Source organism: Juglans microcarpa x Juglans regia, chromosome 4S, assembly GCF_004785595.1.
Source record: "Juglans microcarpa x Juglans regia isolate MS1-56 chromosome 4S, Jm3101_v1.0, whole genome shotgun sequence".
Taxonomy (NCBI): Eukaryota; Viridiplantae; Streptophyta; class Magnoliopsida; order Fagales; family Juglandaceae; genus Juglans; species Juglans microcarpa x Juglans regia.
Genome location: NC_054601.1, coordinates 24,983,224 through 25,004,091, shown reverse-complemented (window position 1 = coordinate 25,004,091; position 20,868 = coordinate 24,983,224). Strand labels below are relative to the sequence as shown.

General features: G+C 32.3%; 1 protein-coding gene and 1 long non-coding RNA gene across 3 annotated transcripts; both read right to left on the bottom strand.

Moving 5' to 3' along the window:
• Nucleotides 1-135: 135 nt before the first annotated feature.
• LOC121261918 (putative UPF0481 protein At3g02645) lies at nt 136-9,076 on the bottom strand. Of its 2 annotated transcripts, none has more exons than XM_041164333.1 (3): nt 8,908-9,076; nt 3,040-3,296; nt 136-2,398 (listed from the first exon to the last, which is right to left on the bottom strand). In XM_041164333.1, exon 3 carries the CDS (start codon nt 2,352-2,354, stop codon nt 756-758), a length of 1,599 nt encoding a protein of 532 aa, XP_041020267.1. In that variant the 5' UTR covers nt 2,355-2,398; nt 3,040-3,296; nt 8,908-9,076; the 3' UTR covers nt 136-755. The 2 variants fall into 2 exon arrangements, with proteins under 2 accessions (XP_041020267.1, XP_041020268.1); XM_041164334.1 differs by lacking the exon at nt 8,908-9,076 and adding an exon at nt 6,647-6,726.
• A 6,528-nt stretch (nt 9,077-15,604) lies between these two features.
• Nucleotides 15,605-18,178, bottom strand: LOC121261923. The gene is made up of 2 exons (XR_005940025.1): nt 17,334-18,178; nt 15,605-15,858 (listed from the first exon to the last, which is right to left on the bottom strand). It is a non-coding gene; the product is annotated as an uncharacterized LOC121261923 (long non-coding RNA).
• Nucleotides 18,179-20,868: the final 2,690 nt, after the last annotated feature.

Here is a 20,868-nt window from a genome sequence, read left to right as displayed (position 1 = left end):
CACTTCATTCAAATCCCTCGGGTTGATAGCATGACCTCCACTTTTGTTGCATGAAATTCATCTCATGTATCACTAGCTTAATCTCCTCTTGCTTTGCTCCAATCTCAGCCGTTATATGTGTTCCTGCAAAAAAGTTTATAATTTAACAGTTGAACTCTTAGGTCCAGATCCTCTTTGACCGAACGTGTTTTCATATGGTAAATCACAAATTGTTCCAAATCAAGCAACTAAATCTTGAATGATGCAAAGAGAACATTGATATCACACAATTCACTAGACATCATGTAAATCACAGAGGGGATGACATCGAACTATGATTTTGTACTTTATTCTAAGAACTTGTCTGAGTAAACAATGAGGAAAACATAACTCAACAACAAAGAAATCACCATAGAATCCAAGACCTCACCTGTGGTGCTATCAAATGCAAGGGGTTTGGAAAATCACAAAGCAATCTGTAAATCAGCAAATGAAGAACAGGGTAAAGAATGAAAATGTGGTGAAGTTAGAAGATATTAGTGTAGTATATGTTCTATAAATAGGCAGGTGTATTTATACAGCATTCAGAGCTGAGGCTCTGTACTAAAAGATGAAGAAAGTGATGATAAGGCATATTATTTCAAGCAGTACTTATCTTTGTGCATGTTATGTTCAAATTTTCGAAGCTGTTGCTAGCAATCTAACAAATTAATTTCTAAAGGTGAGGAGTAAAATAAAATGTGATGTCCTACCAGAATTCCATGCACAAAGCTTCTTCATATCTTCACAACTTGGATGATGGAGCATATAGTTTGTACAAGAGTGAGCAACAAGAAGGTAACAGCCGTTGTAGTAGATGCTATTTTCCAAGGAGTGCCAAAATAATCACGTTTCAAGGTAGCCTTCCAAGTATGCTTAGTGTTCCTATAGAATGCATTCAAATCTCGAAACAAACAACGATAAGCAGATTTATTGCTAATATATACAATATTCGTCCCCAGATTATTGATAAAAGATGCCACTGAATTGCTGTTGGCAAGCCAATTAATGATGATTCCTTTTCTAATAAGTAAATCCGCATCTTTGGGAGTGTTGATTTGGAAAGTCAATAACACAATGTAGTCTGTAAAATGTGAATCACATGGATAATGGCATTGCTCAAATGCTATGATGTTTCGATAAATAGTCTCCGTCTCATTATAAAGATTAATGCATGGAATTTCCAACGTTCCGTTGGTGAATTTCAGGTCAAGTAAGCATTTGCTTGAGCTCACCTTAAACTTCACTCCAGCCTCGTACAACTGGCTTGCAGAATATAAATGATCAGCTCCAGGAAGATCATTACTTTCATGCGGTAGCACTCGCAGCTTTCTGGATGATGGAGGAAAAAATGCTCTTGTGATATCAGCAAAGTGTCTTGTTAGGCCAAGCAAGCATTTGCATGATCTTACCTTAAACTTCATTCCAGCCTTGTACAACCGGCTTTCAGTATATAAATGATCAGCTGATCTAGCATGATCATTACTTTCATGTGGTGACAAAAGCTTTCTGGATGATGGAAGAAAAAATGCTTTGGTCAAATGAACAAAGTGTCTAATTGGTTGCTCTCCAAGATTTCCAGGAAATTCTTGATCTTTTCTAGCCTCAAAGACCTTAATTGCAAGCGAAGTGAAGGAAGGATGCACTGGCACATCTGCAAGCCTGAATAATATCTCAAGAGCAAAGAAAGGAAGTTGATTTTCAAGTAACTGCAAGTCCAACATAATTAACTGCCACGATATTGCATTTAACAGTACATGGTTCTCACGAACAATACTATTTGATCCTTGGAACCATATTCCGTAGAATAATTCAATAATAAAGATCCCATCTACCAAAATTAATTTCACGAAATCGTCACTGCTAAAATTGATGGTTTCTGCATAACAACTACGCACACTTTTTTCATTCAGCTTTATGGTGTTTACTAAAATCTCCACGTTGAAGTCAACCCGCTGCAGGAATCTCTGAAAATATTTCAGTTTCAATTTTTCCATGGGTTCTAGTCTTTTGGTGCCATGGTGGAAAGGCCCTATCGATATAACCTGAGGAGTGTAGGCTTCCTCATTCAATTTGCGAAGCCAATTTGGAATCCTGTAGATACAACACTCGTCTGATGATAAGGGAGGGTCCAAGCTGCTTTCACCCATTTCTTTGATGCTAATTACCAACTGATCTCTATGTTGATTTCCATTAATTCCACGAGTCGAATTGCTTGCAGCTTCTTGATCCAATTGATGAATTTCAGCATGATTTTGATTTCCATATGTGACTGATGAAGCATGAGTCGCCATTTTTTGTTGCATTTCTTGATCATAACTTGTTGATTTTTCCATCTCACAATTTAGCTTCTTATACAATAAATTGGCTTCCTTCCGGCCTGCTTACACAATTAAAGAATAATGACTCCAATAGAATTATATAAAAATATAGGCCAATTTTATGGACAGCTTAATTAGAGTACTTTAATATACTAATAAAATAAGTACCCAGCTAGCGCTAGTAAAGCAGCTATAAGCAAACAAATTAAAACCCCATTATATATGATCAGTCATTCAAAGTAAATTAACCATATCATATTATATATTATTTATAGATCACCTAGCTAGAAAAAATAAATACCCAAATCAACGTACAAGCAAGCCATGCATTTATTTTGTATGCAACGAGTTGAGTACTACTGCATTAGCTGATCATGAACTAACTATAGATAAAAATGTCAATATCCTAATAAATTAATATCTCAATATTCAAAACAAAGAGGTCCAGATAACATATATATGCATGGAATTAGATCCATAGATATCGACGACGGGGCTAATTAATTAGTCATTTTTTTTTGACAAATAATTCGTTGCAAATACTTATTTTTATTAAGTGAGTAAGCCTAAACATAATAAAACCAAAAAAAAAAAAAAAAGGCCTAAAAACATAATCAGTGATTATCAATAAGTTAGAAAAGAAAATGGAAGAAATTAAAAGAAAGAAAAAGACGGTGATTTCGAATCATGTTTTCCTTACCGAAACAAACGCTTTCGCTTTTGGTCGCCGCAGTCTCCAACTTCTCAGACTTACAGATCAAAGAACCGATGAAGCAAGTCGAGTGATGAAACGGAGACAAAGACGCTCGTACTCATGTTGGAGTGGAGTTAACGATCAAGAAAAGAGATCTATCCGGATGTTTCGTTGATTTCACTTACCACACTATTACTCATATATGCATGGTAGCTGGATACCGGACAAGCTGCAATATTCAACACCTCGGCTAAACTCAAAACCTATCACAGCATCACACGTGGTGACTTCTCCTTATTAGACTATTTTAACAGTCAACATCAATAATTCAAGAAGGAATCTGGCTGTCCTCAAAGAAACAAAAGTATCATGTGGAGAGCACTAGTCTTGACCTAGGTCTCTGTTAGAGAAGACTTGGAAAGTAGACGGGCACGTTTTCTAATTAAAAAAGAAAAAAGATTACATAATATTAAATTCTAATAATTTAAAAGAAAGATAATTACTCGTGAAACATTATTAATTATTTTTTTATATTAATGAAAGATAGAAAAAAGTAATGTTTGAAAATTTGAGATGTTAGCCTATCTATAGATAAACTTATAATTATTCATCACACAATATCAAAGTACTGTGTAAATGGATAAGTTGAAAATTTCTATCAAACACTCTTCGCATGTAGAAAAATTACGAGAATTCTCAATTGCAAAATGTATGTGTTTTAATAATTATTTTACTATTTTATTTTTTCCCAAATCTTATATCATGTATAGCTAAAAATATTAAAATAACTTTCTAGAAATGAGACTATTGTAGTAGTCATGGGATCATTTTAAAGTGATTTGGTGGAGAGTAAATCAATTTATTTAATTTCTATAGAAATTTCTAATATTTGATTAGGACTGTTCATTCTGGCAAGATTTTTTCCTGATCCGCGAAACTGGATTTCAATAAAAGTAAAAGAATCGTTAGAAACAAATATAGTTTGGATCAAGTAGGGGCATGAATTTATTTTCTCTCGTGTCAAGAGAAATGCAATGTATAACTGAAGTGAATGAATGAAAGGTTACAAGGTTTATTTAAAATAAAAAATAAAAAATGAATAAACTTTGGCAGAAAGACAAGTATGAAAGGGAGACCACTTTGTGGGTTTTAATAAAAAAACAAAAAGTTGTAACGTAGAGAAAGGCAAAGTTAGTCAGAAAGACAGGTATGAATGGGAGACCACTTTGCCTTTCTCTACGTTAAAGTAAAAAGGCAAAAACAAAAGAAAACGACAAAGTAGAGGCCATTAACCTTTACTTTCTAGAAAGAGTAAAAAGGCAAAAATAAAATAAAATGACAAAGTTTTATTTCTTCTTTTTCTTTCGGTAGCAGATCACACTTTAAAATTTTCTATTTTTCATCTTCTTTTTCGATAGAGTAGCAGACCACTGCTGCAATAAAGGTTAGAGTACTGTTATGGACATCTTCTTTTTATTTACATATTCATTTTGTGGTTGAAGTATTTTCTTAAAAGTTACTGTCTATATCCTAATTAATTAATATCTCAATATTCAAAACAAAGAGGTCCAAATAGGATATATGGAACAAGAAATGCTTTGGCTACAAATGAATCATATAAATATAAACTCACAAATTAATTGATGTGATTTGGTTGGTACATCAAATTATAAAATTATTTTTATTATAAAGTAGATCTAACGTATCACATAATATCATGTCAATTTGTGAATTAATTTTTATGAAACCTATTAATTTGTGATCGTTACACTTTTCATTTGGAATTAGATTACGGTTAGAAAAGGCCCTGAAATAATTAACCCACAACTGAGTAAAATAATAAATGATTCTCAATACTATAAGCTATAAAAATAGGAGAATTATGGAACAGATTAAAAAAGAGAGAAAAAAGAAGATGATGGTGAATGTTTTGCTTACCCAAACAAACAAACCCTTTCGGTTTTGGTCGCCGCGCGCGCAGTACCGTCTCTAACTTCTCAGTAAGATTAACTGATGAAGCTAGGAGATCACCTGATGAAGCTCGTCTCTGTTTTTTTTGTTTCCACAAAAGTCGTAGACTCGTAGTTTAGAGTACTGCATGGACTGAGTACTCAACGATCAAGAACGTACAGAGTTTTATCATTATTTGACGTTTCGTTGATATCACAGCATTACGCATTGTAGCAGGTGGATGCGGGACCAAGCATAAATCTCAGTGGAGACTCCACTGAGAACTGAGAAAGCCAAATAACTTTAAGGCCTTGGGTTCTCATCGGGCTTGGTCCGGTCTACGCCCGCTACTTGGTTGTTCAGCAAAAATGGAATATTAAAGGAAGTCTCATAATATTTGTTTCCCTTTGAACAATTATGAATGAAAATTATGAATACTTATGTGTCAATTATTATGTTTTTTTTTTCATAATAATAATTTTTATTATGAATGAAAAAAGTCTCAAAACATTTTTTTTGGGATGAAATTTTTTCAACTTGTTCAAAAGCTAGTGTTCGAGTGGATTTTTTTGGACAAAATATTTTTTGTCCCTAATATGTGTTCAAACGGCAACAATAACATTCAAACATAATTTTTTGAGACGAAATTTCTTTAGCCCTAATAATTGTTCGAACACCAATAATTCTATTTTAAAACAAAAAAATAATAATAATAATTTGATCCCCAAATCTTTATGCAAATAGATATTGTAATTTTTCAATTATTTTTACAACTAAACATTCTATTATTAAAACTTAGACAAATTAAAATAAACAATCGAATGGTTTTTTAGCCAATATTTGAATGGCCTCATTTTTTATGTTCAAATGTAATTTTCTCCGATCCGTAATTGACAATAAAAAAGAATTTATTATAACGAATTTCAGCATGATTTTGATTTCCATTTGTGACTGATGAAGCAGTTGCCAATTTTTGTTGAATTTCTTGATCATAACAGCTTGTTGATTTTTCCATCGCACAATTTAGCTTCTTATATAATAGATTGGGTTCCTCCCGGCCTGCTTACACAATTAAAGAATAATGACTACAATAGAATTATATAAAAATATAGGCCAATTTTCTGGGCAACTTAATTGGAGTACTTTAATACTAATAAAATAAGTAACCAGCTAGTAAAGCAGCTATAAGCAAACAAATGAAAACCCCATGCATTATCAGTCATTCAAAGTAAATTAACCATATCATATTATATATTATTTATAGATCACCTAGCTAGAAAAATAAATACCCAAATCAACAAGCAAGCTGCCATGAATTTATTTTGTATGCAACGAGTTGAGTGCATTAGCTGATGAACTAACTATTGATAAAAATGTCAATATCCTAATAAATTAATATCTCAATATTCAAAGCAAAGAGGTCCAGATAGCGCACACACACACATATATATATATATATATATATATATATACATGGAATTAGATCCATAGATATAGACGACGGGCTAATTAGTCATTTTTTTTTTTATAAATAATTTGTCGTAAATACTCTTTTTTATTACAGTGAGTAAGCCTAAAAACATAACAAATGATTCTCAAAAAGTTAAAATAATAAAGCAGAATATTATGGAACAGAATAAAAAAGAGAGAATGTTTTGCTTACCCAAACGAACAAACGCTTTCGGTTTTGGTCGCCGCGCACCGTCTCTAACTTCTAAGTAAGATCACCTGATGAAGCGAGGACTCTGTTCTTTTTTGTTTCCACAAAAGTCGTAGACTCGTAGTTTATAGTCCTGGACTGAGTCAACGATCAAGAACGTACATAGTTTTATTATTATTTGACGTTTCGTCGATTTCACCTATCACAGCATTACTCACGGTAGCTGGATGCGGGACCAAGCATTAATATTCAACACCTAATTTAAACTCAAGACCTATCATGGAATTACACGTGCCGTGACTTATCATTATGAAAATGTCTTAACATTAATCTGGTTGTCCCAAAAAAAAAAACATGTTGGCCTAGGTCTGCTGTGAGAGAATTGGATGGCCACGTTTTCTAATTAATATATATATATATATGTACACACATACATACACACTGGCAGAGCAGAGGCTCAACGTGCGAGACACATTTACCTAATTTGAAGGAAAAAAAATTACCAAAATATAAAGGTTTTCCTGTAGAAAGCAGATGATAGAATAAAAATATTTTTAGAAATATTTTTAGAAAAATTTTAAAATTATTATAAAATATTTTAAAAAATATTATATTTTTAAATATTTAATGATTTATTTTTAAGATATTTAAATAAATATCTTATCCATCCTACCAACATACTGTAGCATAAAAAAGGAACTACAATTTCGTCTTCAGAAGATAAACTCGGCCAGAAAGTAATTAAACAGAGCAAAGACGTAATTTTTCAGAAAAAACAAAACTAATAATAAGGACAAAACGGGAAAATGATAAATGCAGAGGGATAAAATTGGAAACAAATTTGGATAAAATTACTGTTCATATACGGTTACACAGCAATTAGAGGCAATTAAACAGGGTCAAATATGTTAAATCAATCAATTAATTTAAAAGAACAAAAATGTAAATTTCCAAATAGAAGAAAAGCCATGGACAAAAAGGAAAAAGCAAGAATAAAAGGGATAAAATAGAAAAACAAATTTTGAAGAAAAAACACTGTAGATTGCCGCTTAGGTTTTTAAACTGTGTTTTGATATTGAACTGAGCTCAGATGAGTTGAGTTTTTTATATATAGTAGTGAGTTGAGTAGTAAAGAGAATTATGTGGGACTCATCTAAACTGAGTTTAAAGTGTGTTTGGATGTTAAAATGAGTTTAATACTTTTTATGGGAAATTGAAAAAGGTTACGAGTCCCACGTATTAAGATGTTTTAAGTTGAAAAAGGTTGTGGATCCTATGTGAAAGAATGTTTTGAGTTTGGATGAATTTAGTAATTTTAGAGTTGAGTATTTGGATGTTAGATTCAGTTTAAATTAGACTGAACTCAATTGAGTTCAATAACCAAACGAAGCCTTATTCACTCTTAATTGGGCGAACTACCTCCCTTGGACCTGTTCCCACTACTAGTATATATATATATATATATATATATATATATATATATATAGAAAAATAATAAAATAATATACACATCAATCTTAGCATGATATTTGCATCAATTATAGTAATATACATGCTAAAAAAATTTGATATAAGTGTACAAAAGAAAGTAATATACATGTTTAACAGAAGCTAAGATTTTATATTCACATAATATCATATTATATTATAATGTTTACATTATTCTACATGTTCTGAATAAATATCATGATGTTAATTTAAACATTAAAACATTTATAACATACAAAATAAATCTTGTTCTCAAAACAAAGAAGATCATGAATGAGGATTTTTATCAAACAATGGAGGAAAGCTATAATAATAACTTCTTTTATCTAAACACTATCACAGTAAAGATTGTGTTAAGAACCCCATCAACTAATGAAAATCTTCATCATCTAAATTCTCTTTTTTGAGAAGAAGCAAAATAATAAATGTTATTTTTTATTTTATTCTTACAATAGATCATACAACAATCAGAAAATGGAAAAAATAATTACAACAAATAGAAGATCGTCCAAAACATACATGATGAAACAGAAATTTACTTTTTAAAATTATATACCTTAATAAATCAATTAGCATAAATCTTGATAGATAAATAACCAAATATTTCTAGAATGAAATATAAAATTATAAACAAAAATTGTCAAAGATTTATACAGAAATGATAAAATCCACGAACACAAACCTTCAACTAAATAGCATAAGTTATAAAAATAGGAGAATTATGGAACAAAATAAAAGAGGGAGAAAAAGAAGGTGATGATGAATGTTTTGCTTACCCAAACAAACAAACGCTTTCGGTTTTGGTCGCCGCGCGCGCACCGTCTCTAACTTCTCAGTAAGATCAACTGATGAAGCGAGGAGATCACAATGAAGCTCGTCTCTATTCTTTTTTGTTTCCACAAAAGTCGTAGACTCGTAGTTTAGAGTACTGTATGGACTGAGTCAACGATCAAGAACAGATCAGTTTTATGATCATTATTTGACGTTTCTGAGACACACACACACACACACACACACATAGACACACATACACATAATACCCACCCATCTGTCTTGGTAGCTGGAAAAAAATTGAAAAAGAGAGAAAATCAATTATTCCTTAATCTAAGAATCCAAAACAGTTTGATTCGAACTCAAACAACTTAAAGGCTAGTCTTTCTCACTATTACCCAGTTTCTTCAAGAGAATTTCCTTTTCAACAAAGAAATATTTTGTCGGGAAACAAATAGAAAAAAATATCCAAGTCTAGCGTGTGACAAAGAGAGAAACAGAAAGGAACCAACCTTGTGAAAGATCAAGCCACCAGACTTATTGATGATGCAGAGGCTGTAAATTGCTGGCATTTCGAGGGGAATCTGGAGAAAGAAAATATTGAAGAAACGAGAAATTACGAGGATGAAAAGAAAGAGACTCAGCAATGAACTACAAATGCAAAATGGAGCTGTTAAAATTCAAGTAAGTATTGAAGAAAAGAAGAGCCATGTGGCCTATTAGCTCAGCTGGTTAGTGCGACGTGCTAATAACGCGAAGGTCGCAGGTTCGAGACCTGCATCGGCCACTTTTCCACCTAAGCTTTCCGTAACACTCTTTTTTTTCCTCCGTTTGGCTTCTAGGAAAATAGAAAAAAAAGTACTATTTAGTACCATCTCAATTCACTCATCTCATTATTACAATTTTCTCAAATTTTTACATAAAATATAATAAATAATTCAATTTTTCCAAATCACAAAACAATAATAATATTAAAAAATAATATTCTAATAATATTTTATTCAACTTTTAACTTTTATCTAAAATCATCTCATCTCTTCTCGCTATCCAAACGAGTAATATTTTATTCAACTTTTAACTTTTATCTAAAACCATCACATCTCATCTCACTATCCAAAACGAGAGTTTAACCAAGATTAAGCCCCGTTTGGATACAATAAATGTTTCATTTTATTTCATTTCATCACATCTTATTATTACAATTTTCCTAAATTTTCACAAAAAACATAATAAAAAATTCAATTTTTTCAAATCTCAAAATAATAATAATACTAAAAAATAATATTCTAATAATATTTTATTCAATTTTCAACTTCTATCTCAACTCACTATCCAAATGACACCTAAAATTTCTTCTCTAATTGGTTAATTTTCTCCACAATGAATTGATTTGTATACGATGCTTGGTTCAGAATCTTGTTCAGTGTTTTAAATTTTGTACCGTACCGGCCGGTACGGCCGAAATTTTTCGTTTCGGCCGTCCGGCCGGTACAGGTACTATACCTGTTCCGTACTGGCCAAAATACTGGCCGGTACCTCAATTTCGGCCTGTACCAGCTTATATTTCGGCCGGTACCGGCCGATATTTCGGCCTGTGTTTTTTTTTTTTTTTTTTCGTTTTTTCAAACTACAAGCTTATTTTTTAACCCCCAATTCAGACTAGACTATTTATAATTTATATATATATGTATTTGTATATAATTTATTTATATATAGATTATTATTTTGGAATATAATTTTTATATATATTTATATATATAATTTATTTATAGATTGACTATCCCGAAACGTTATCCCGAAACGCTATCCTAAAAAGGTACCGGTACCGAAATATTTCGTTCCAGTGCCTTGACCGGTACGGCGTCTGGTACGGTATTCAAAACATTGATCTTGTTCCATTAATTTAGATTTTTTTTTTAAGATAGAAAAAATTCTATTTATTCATAACGTAACATTACAACTTTGATTTGAGATATATAGAATACAAGTCAATTATTGCTTTTAAGGCTCCTCATTACACAAATTTCTTTGTGACTGACATGGTCTAATCCATTGTTGTAACTCTCTACAGACAAACAGTCTGAGAGACAACACTCTGTCCTAAGAAAAATTTAACAAACCTCACATTCCGTCCTAAGACAGAATTAAACAACCCAACACTCAGTCTAAGACGGAGTAGATGATACACTCTATGGACAAAATTCAAGAGACTGTTATTTTTTTTTAACCTAAAACAAAAGAGATAACAGAAAATGTAAAAGATACATAGGAAAATAGCGGATTACAACTTGGAAAGTTGTAAATTCTAAGCTGTAGATCCGCATTTTCAACTTTAGAGGAAATAAAAAATGTGAACACCGAGGTTGTGGTGGTGCGTGAGGGGCAAGCGCCATCTTGGAAGTACGGTGGAACGTCAGGTTTGAAGAAACCGATGGCTCTGGTCCCAAAAAGGCCGTGCGTGGCGGCGATAGAGCTCCCTTTGTAGTGGTGCGTGGATGTCACACACGCACTTTGGGCCTCGTGTATGGCTCACGCGCTGTTCCGTTCGACCAGATTTGTCGTCCGTCTGAAGGATCGGTGCCTTGAGAATCTTGCGGTGGGGCGCGTGGTGGTCGCTTGGCTCCGGAGAACAGCAGATCTGCATTTCGCCCTACTGTGAACGAAAAAAATAAATAAAACCAGAAAAATAAAAGAAAAACTAGAGATAAGAGAGATGAGAGATGATGGAGGAAGGGAGGGGGGAGGGAGGAGCCAAAGTTCCAACACCCCTCATTTGGTCTTTTTTTTTTTTGGGGAGGAGATTGTATAGAGAGAAAAGAGACAGAGAGCGAGAATAGGATTTTTTTCTTAGTGCAAGATTTTCTATTTTTAATTTAGTTATTGGTTCATTATGATGTTTACACTCCTTGTCGTCTTCATCAAAATTGCATTCCTATTACCTAAATTTTCATACACCATGATCTCCATGAATAAGAGTAATGAGTTCAACCAAATACCCAATTCAAAATGAATAATTCTACTTATCATCCTCACACATTACACACTTCACCTATTTTAATTTTATTTTTTATTTTTTGTATAACAAATATGTAGTGTATAGATGATAAGAAGAATAACTCAATTAGTTTAATAAGAATAAATAATAATAATAATAATAATAATAAAAATATTATTAAAATATGTAAAGTATGTGATGTGGGATGGTGAATAATATCCCTCGCCGTATATATCCATGATGGTGAAGAAGACAATATACTAGCAGTGGGGCCAACATGCGAGGCACGTTTGCCGGTTGAAAGAAATATATATATATATATATATATATATTTATATGGATCATATATATATATATATGAATTTTTTGAGGTGATAAATATTTCCAAACCAAAATAGATTGACCATATCTAGGGTTAGTTTACAGACAATCAGCCTGATGGGCTAACACATAGACACCATTAACTATTTCTAATGAACAACCAAATCATATACGTTGGGATGCCACATGCAACAAGAACATCATAGAAAACATCATAGGAATGTAATCAAGTAGGCCACAGTTCATTTGTTGGTCAATGAAATAAAAGAGAATAGAACAATGATAGAGCGAAACACAAATACATATGACAACCAGTATCTTTGATTGTTAAGCTGTTGATAAATAACACTTTTGAAGACACCATAGTTATCACTTGCACATTTGTTAACGAGGAAACCACTTATGTATTGTTATGATAATAATAGAATCTATACGGTTTTTGTCTCCCATAGGGCCATAAGTTTAATTATCATTATTACTATTTTAGATTTCTCAAAAAAAAGACGAATAATATAATCTCTCCATACCTTAAAAGATGAAGGTAAAGTAGATGAAAAGCATAATAAATGAGAAATCTTGAAAAAAAAATTTAGAGGCCAGCTATAAACCGATTACTAGTTACCCTTTTAAACCGATCACTAATAGTCATTTTCTTAACTATCAAATAAAATAAAAAATCTTTAAAAAAAATAATAAATAGATGATAGGAAGGTAGTGAGCATATCATTATCATTAACAAATTATTTGGTCATACAAACGTACCTGCAGGTTTTGTTTTGTTGCCATGTGACAATAAATGCATTTTTTATTTTTTATTTTGAAACGTGACAATAAATGCATGAACTAAAATTCCAGGTGTGCAAAAGCATTGTATGAAAATAGTAATGCATCATAGCTTGGGGAAACATTAACAGAGTTAACAATATGTCATAAACACTTTATTTGCGTAAGTTCTTTTTTCTTTTTTGGGATCCTTGTCGAGATTTTGTGTATTAATTATAAAAAGATTCATAATGCAAGCCTACTGTTCTAGTACTACCAGCCCAGCCCATCTCTTTTTTTTTTTTTTTTCATTTTTCTTCCCCATTTCCGTCCCTTCCCGAACCTTCTTCTCTTCATCTGATTCTCTCTCTCTCATCTTGAAATTTCACAAACCGGTCCCTCACTTTCTGCTCTCTCTCGTTCTACCCTCCCCCCTCAAACCCACTCTCTCACATGTTTATCTTTCATAATGTTTCCTCTCTTTTTCTCTTTCTGCATTCGTTGGAACCAAACCTCTCTCTCTCATGGTTCCTTGTCTTCTCTCTCTCTATCTCTTTCTCCATCATGCATCGGTAGCGAAATCAAAGTGCCGACTTTTCTATTGCTTTGACAACCTATCGTTAAAAGAAGTGGTATTTGTTTGTTGAGAGATTCGACGACCTGGCCAAATTGACTTCTCTATCTATTCTGTAAAGTTCTATTCACACAAGGGTATAAACGAAATGAAAGGTGTCAAATAAAATTAAGTTTACTGTTCATTTCTGCATACTTACCGATAGACTCTTTTAAGAATAAGGAGATATATTATTTTTTTAAATCAATGAAAATATTACGTCTCAGTTTCAATTGGCTGGTGTAAAAAGGGAGCTTTATTGCACCGGACTGTCACTCCCTAATTTGTAATGGGTTTTCTTGGCAGTGAGATGAGCAAAAATTGAACCCCTCTTACGACAAAGCCGAGATTATAATTTTGAGGGGGCCCGCATATTTTAAATTGGATTAACTTCTTCAATTGTAATTTAACAACATTAAAGTGATAAAAATAAAAGAATAATCATACACATGATTTATTATACAACTATTTTACAATTAGATTTTATGTATATTTTAAAATTCAACTATTTTTAGGAAGTTGTACTGTTATATTAGTTAATTGTAAAATATATTGTAAAATATCATTATGAAAAAAAAAAGCCAGTGAAAAAAAAAATTCAAAATCAAAATAAAAGATGCATTTTTCTTTTACAAAGAATCGGGCTACTCTGCCGTCAAGAGTAGTATGTTCAAGTTGATCGCTTGTTACTTTTTGATTTTTTTAATATATTTAAATATATTTAAAAAATAAAAAAATATCTCAATATACTTAAAATTACTTTCTTAATTACTATATAAAAAAATATTTTTAAACGGTCAAATTAAACAATATAACTTGAGAGGAGGCAAAATAATTTTTTCCTTTTACAAAAGTTACAAAAGCAAAAAGCTGATACAACCTTATCTGTCAACTTTCTTCATGACATTGGGGTTCTCACTTGGTCCGGTCTACACCCTCTATTGAGTCTATTTGGTTGTTCAGTAAAAAGGGAAAATTAAAGTCAGTCTGAAATCAAGAACGTCCTGACTTTGAACAATTATGAATGAAAATTATGAAGACGTGTATTTATCTATTGCTATTATAGTAAGATTATAAATTTTAAAGAAAAAAATTTCACTTATTTTTAATTTTTTTCAATCATCTCTAATGTAACATTCAATGACTGAGAAGCTATTTATTATTTTTTACTTATCTATCCATCATTTCGTACCATGTCGTGGAATAATGAAAATTACTACAATAAAATTTCTTTTTAGAAGGACAAGTATTTTGTTCCAAAAACTTTTAATTTCGTCTCCGAAATTATGCCTCATTTATTTTTGTAGATGATATGAGATGAATTAAGATTAAAGTTTAAAAATTGAATAAAATATTGTTATAATATATTTTTTAATATTATTTTTATTTTGAGATTTGAAAAAATTAAATTATTTAATTTATTTTATATTGAAATTTGAGAAAATTATAATAACTAAATTAGATGAGATGAAATGAATTAAAAATTTTTTTGAAAACAAACGAGGCAGAAGAAAACAATTGCATCCCCATTTTATTCTAAAAGTTCAGTGCCAAAAATCATTTTGGGTCAAAATTCAAAATTTGGTCTCAAAAGATTTTATTTGAGATGAAATTTGTCCAGCCCGTTTGAGAAGCGTTCGAATGGATCTTTTTGACAAAATGTTTTTCATCCCTAGCTAATGTGTGTTCAAACGACAATAATACCGTTCAAACATAATCTTTTGGGACGGAATTTCTTCATCCTTAATTGTTATTTGAACACCAATAATTCTGTTTAAAATATAAAAAATAATAGTAATTTAATCCCAAAATCTTTATGCAAATAGATATTGTAATTTTCCTATTATTTTTACAACTGAATATTTTATTGTTAAAACTTAGACAAATTATAACAAACAATCGAATGAGTTTTTAGTCAATATTTGAATGGCCTCACTTTTTATGTTCAAATGTAATTTTCTCCGCTCCGTAATTGACAATAAAAAAGAATTTATTATATAGAAATACAACAAGATAATTAATTATGAGAGCAAATATAAATAAATTCCCATGAAGACAAGCCCATTATCCCAACAGTATCAATAATAACAAAGCTATAAAATTGTATGTTAATAACAAACAAAGACACACAAAATCACTTCATTCGAATCCATCGGGTTGATAGATAGCATGACCTTCACTCTTGTTGCATGAAATTCATATCACGATCTATCACTGGCTTAATCTCCTATTGCTTTTCTCCATTCTCAGCCCATATACGTGTTCCTGCAAAAAAAAAAAAAAAAAAAAAAAAAAAAAAAAAAAAAAAAACAATTTAACAAATGAACTAAGTCTAGATCTTCTTTGACCGAACTTGATTGCAAAGAGAACATTGGCATCACACAATTCACCGGACATCATGTAAATCACGGATGGGAGAACATTGAGCTATGAGTTTGTTTATTCTGAGCGTATGTTGTACACGGCGTTGGGTTCAGGCATTTCATCGAACCGTTTGTACACACTGGCAGCCATAGAACTTGTCCGAGTAGGTAATGAGGAAAACACAACTTAGCAACAAAGAAATCACCATAGAATCCAAGGCCTCTCGTGTGGTTCTAGCAAATGCAAGGGTGGGTTTGGAAAATCACACAGCAATCTGTAACTCAATAAATGAAAAACAGAGTAAAGAATGAAGATGTGGTGAAGTTAGAAGATACTAGTGCAGTATATGTTCTGTAAATATGCGGGGTGTATTTATACAGTATTTAGAGCCTCAGCTGAGGCTCTGTACTAATAGATGAAGAAAGTGATGATAATGCATATTATTTCAAGCAATACTTAATACCTATCTATAATATGTATGTCAATACATTTATCTATCTGCTGTGTTACTTACTAATGTGTTTTTTATTCTTGTGTAAATAAATGGATCTAATGTGGCACAATCTGGACCTTTGAAACAATTAAAGCTGAGCTGCTTAAATCACGTGGGAGATCCATGACTACATCTGAGGATTAAATTGCTAAGCCGCTGAATTGCTCCACGTGTCTGCATCTGTTGTACCATATATATTCGTTGCTAATCATTGTAACCCTAATTCGATTCTCATTCTGTATTTTGATGGCAACTAAGAGAGAGAGCAGAGAAAGGGGCGATTTTAGGGTTTCTAGGGTTTTGCTCTTAGAAAAGAAATTAGTGCGATTTCTGGTAGAAAGTGAGAGAGATTTGTAACTCTAAAGTACTGAGACATTCTCTGTGATATATTGTTCATCAATAAAGATCTCTGAGGCCATTCCTACCGTAGATGTAGACCATTAGGGTCGAATCACGTATATCGGTGTGTTCTTTCCTTTATTTTCGTTATTTTCATTATTTCCTTTTACAGGTTATATTTTCTTGTCTTTCTTGTTTGCTGTTTATGATTCTTGATAAGTTTCATGCGTCATATTGTTCTATACTGTTCAATAATTGTAATCTGGTCAGATCTTGTAATATTGGTTATTCTTTGGTTGTGGTTGATATCAAACTGCGAGACTTGTGATAATTGTAGTTTTCTGTTTGGTTGAAAAACTGAAAGTTTTATAACAAAGAATCAGAAAGGTTTTATCACAAATTAATTAAAAGTTTTGGTAATAAAACTAATCATTTTTCTAACACTACATTTGTGAATGTTATGTTCAAATTTTCGAAGCTATTACTAGCAATCTAACAAATTAATTTCTAAACGTGAGGAGTAAAATAAAATGTGATGTCCTACCAGAATTTCATGCACAAAGCTTCTTCACATCTTCACAACTTGGATGATGGAGCATATAAATTGTCCGAGAGTGAGCAGCAATAAGGTAACAGCAGCTGCAGTAGAAGCTGTTTTCCAAGGAGTGCCGAAATAATCACGTTTCAAGGTAGCCTTCCAAGTATGCTTAGTGTTGCTATAGAATGCATTCAAATCTCAAAACAAACCCCGATAAGCACCTTTCCTGCTATCATATATACTATTCGTCCCCAAATTATTGATAAAAGATGCCACTGAATTGCTGTTGGCAAGCCAATTAATGATGATTCCTTTTCTAATAAGTAAATCTGCATCTTTGGGAGTGTTGATTAGGAAAGTAAATAGCACAATGTAGTCTGTAAAATGTGAATCATATGGATAATGGCATTGCTCAAATGCTATGATGTTTCGATAAGTAGTCTCTGTCGAATTATACATGTTCATGCATGGAATTTCCAAAGTTCCGTTTGTGAATTCCAGGTCAAATAAGCATTTGCTTGAGCTCACCTTAAACTTCACTCCAGCCTCGTACAACTGGCTTGCAGAATATAAATGATCAGCACTAGGAAGATCATTATTTTCATGCGGTAGCTTTAGGAGCTTTTTGGATGATGGAAGAAAAAATGCTCTGGCGAAATCAGCAAAGTGTCTTGTTAGGTGAAGCAAGCATTTGCATAATCTCACCTTAAACTTCACTCCAGCCTCGTACAACTGGCTTACAGTATATAAATGATCAGCTGATCTAGCAAGATCATTACTTTCATGTGGTGACAATAGCTTTCTGGATGACGGAAGTAAAAATGCTTTGGTCAAATCAACAAAGTGTCTAATTGGTTTCCAAATCAACAAAGTGTCTAATTGGTTTCTCTCCAAGATTTCCAGGAAATTCCTGATCTTTTCTAGCCTCAAAGACCTTAATTGCAAACGAAGTGAAGGAAGGATACTCATCATTCGGTGCACATGCAAGGCTAAATAATATCTCAAGAGCAAAGAAAGGAAGTTGATTTTCAAGTAACTCCAAGTCTAACATAATTGCCTTCCACGATATTGGGTTTAACAGTATATGGTTCTCACGAATAAACCTATCTGATCCTTCGAACCATATTTCGTAGAATAATTCAATAATAAAGATCCCATCCACCAAAATTAATTTCACGAAATCGTCACTGCTAAACTTGATGGTTTCTGCATAACAACTACGCACACTTTCTTCATTTAGCTTTATGGCATTTACTAAAATCTCTATGTTGAAGTCAATTTGCCGCAGGAATCTCTGAAAATATTTTAATTTCAACTTTTCCATGGGTTCTAATATTTTGCTGCCATGGTGGAAAGGCCCCATTGATATAACCTGAGGAGTGTAGGCTTCCTCATTCAATTTTCGAAGACAAGTTGGAATCCTGTAGATACAACACTCATTTGCTGATAAGGGTGGCTCCAAGCTTGCAGCCATTTCTTTGATGCTATTTAGCAACTGATCTCTATGTTGATTTCCATTTCCACTACTCAAAGTGTTTGTAGCTTCCTGACCCCATTGTTGAATTTCAGCATGCTTTTGATTTCCATTTGTGACTGAAGCAGTTTCCACTTTTTGTTGAATTTCTTGATCATCACTTGTTGATTTTTCCATCTCACAATTAATCTTCTTAATTAATTAATTGGCTTCCAGCTCCTGGCCTGCTACTTACACAAATTCAGACTCCGTACTGATTACAATACAATTATATTATAAAAATATGGGCCAATTTTTTGGGCAACTTAATTAGAGTACTTTAATGCTAATTTTTTCATATGACGGCTTTAAGAATTAAAAGAAAGAAATTAAAATAAGTAACCAGCTAGTAAAGCAGCTATAAGCAAACAAATGAAAACCCCATGCATTATCAGTCATTCAAAGTAAATTAACCATATCATATTATATATTATTTATAGATCACCTAGCTAGAAAAATAAATACCCAAATCAACAAGCAAGCTGCCGTGAATTTATTTTGTATGCAACGAGTTGAGTGTTAGCTGATGAACTAACTATTGATAAAAATGTCAATATCCTAATAAATTAATATCTCAATATTCAAAGCAAAGAGGTCCAGATAGCGCACACACACACACATATATATATATATATGCATGGAATTAGATCCATAGATATAGACGACGGGCTAATTAGTCATTTTTTTTTTATAAATAATTTGTCGTAAATACTCTTTTTTATTACAGTGAGTAAGCCTAAAAACATAACAAATGATTCTCAATAAGTTAAAATAATAAAGCAGAATATTATGGAACAGAATAAAAAAGAGAGAATGTTTTGCTTACCCAAACGAACAAACGCTTTCGGTTTTGGTCGCCGCGCACCGTCTCTAACTTCTAAGTAAGATCACTTGATGAAGCGAGGACTCTGTTCTTTTTTGTTTCCACAAAAGTCGTAGACTCGTAGTTTATAGTCCTGGACTGAGTCAACGATCAAGAACGTACATAGTTTTATTATTATTTGACGTTTCGTTGATTTCACCTATCACAGCATTACTCACGGTAGCTGGATGCGGGACCAAGCATTAATATTCAACACCTAATTTAAACTCAAGACCTATCATGGAATTACACGTGCCGTGACTTATCATTATGAAAATGTCTTAACATTAATCTGGTTGTCCCAAAAAAAAAAACATGTCTTAACAAAATCCTCTACTGTAACCTTGCTCTTGGTATAAAATTGTAAATCTCTAAGATTTTCTGCATGGTAATGGATACCAAACCTGTGAGTAATTATTGTAGGCATGTGGTCAATAATAAACATGACATGGCAAATCTGGACACATATAACTTAACAGTTTTATCTGAATCTAAATGAAGTATCTAAGATGCAGCAATCTAAAATATACCATTTGGAGAGATACATAAGTTAACCATTTGACAGATTCTTTTGCAGCTAAAAAATACAGTTAGGGTGGAATTTACAACAAAAAGACCCTATCTATTACTGTATTTAATTAACACTTTATAATTTATCATCTCTGCCATGTGGATAGTGTATTTAATGAGTGGAGGATAATAATTACTTGTGGATGCTCCCAACATAGTGGTTAGTGCACTAGGGAAGTAAAGAATCCACTACCATGCAGCAGAGGGTACGTAGCTCCATGCACTTTGGATGTCCCACTAGCCCAAAACACTTCTTCATAATCACATTTTTCAGCTTTAGCTACATAACTGATTGGTAGTTTTCATCAACTAAAATGAGAAGCATTTTTAATTCTCGGCTATCATGGCATCACACGTGTGCTGTAACGCCCCGTTCCCAGAAATCCGAAGAGTTAGCTCATGTAACCTAAATCCAACTTCCATAACATATTTAAATACTCCAAAATTTCCAAAAAAGTACAAATCCATTTATTCAAAATCCGAAAATGATAAACCTACTAAAAAGACTCTCCAATAAACTTGTACCCTCAGTTACTTATTCCACTACGATCATCGCATCTTACTAAAACTTCCTACTCTTGTTCACTAGCTGAACC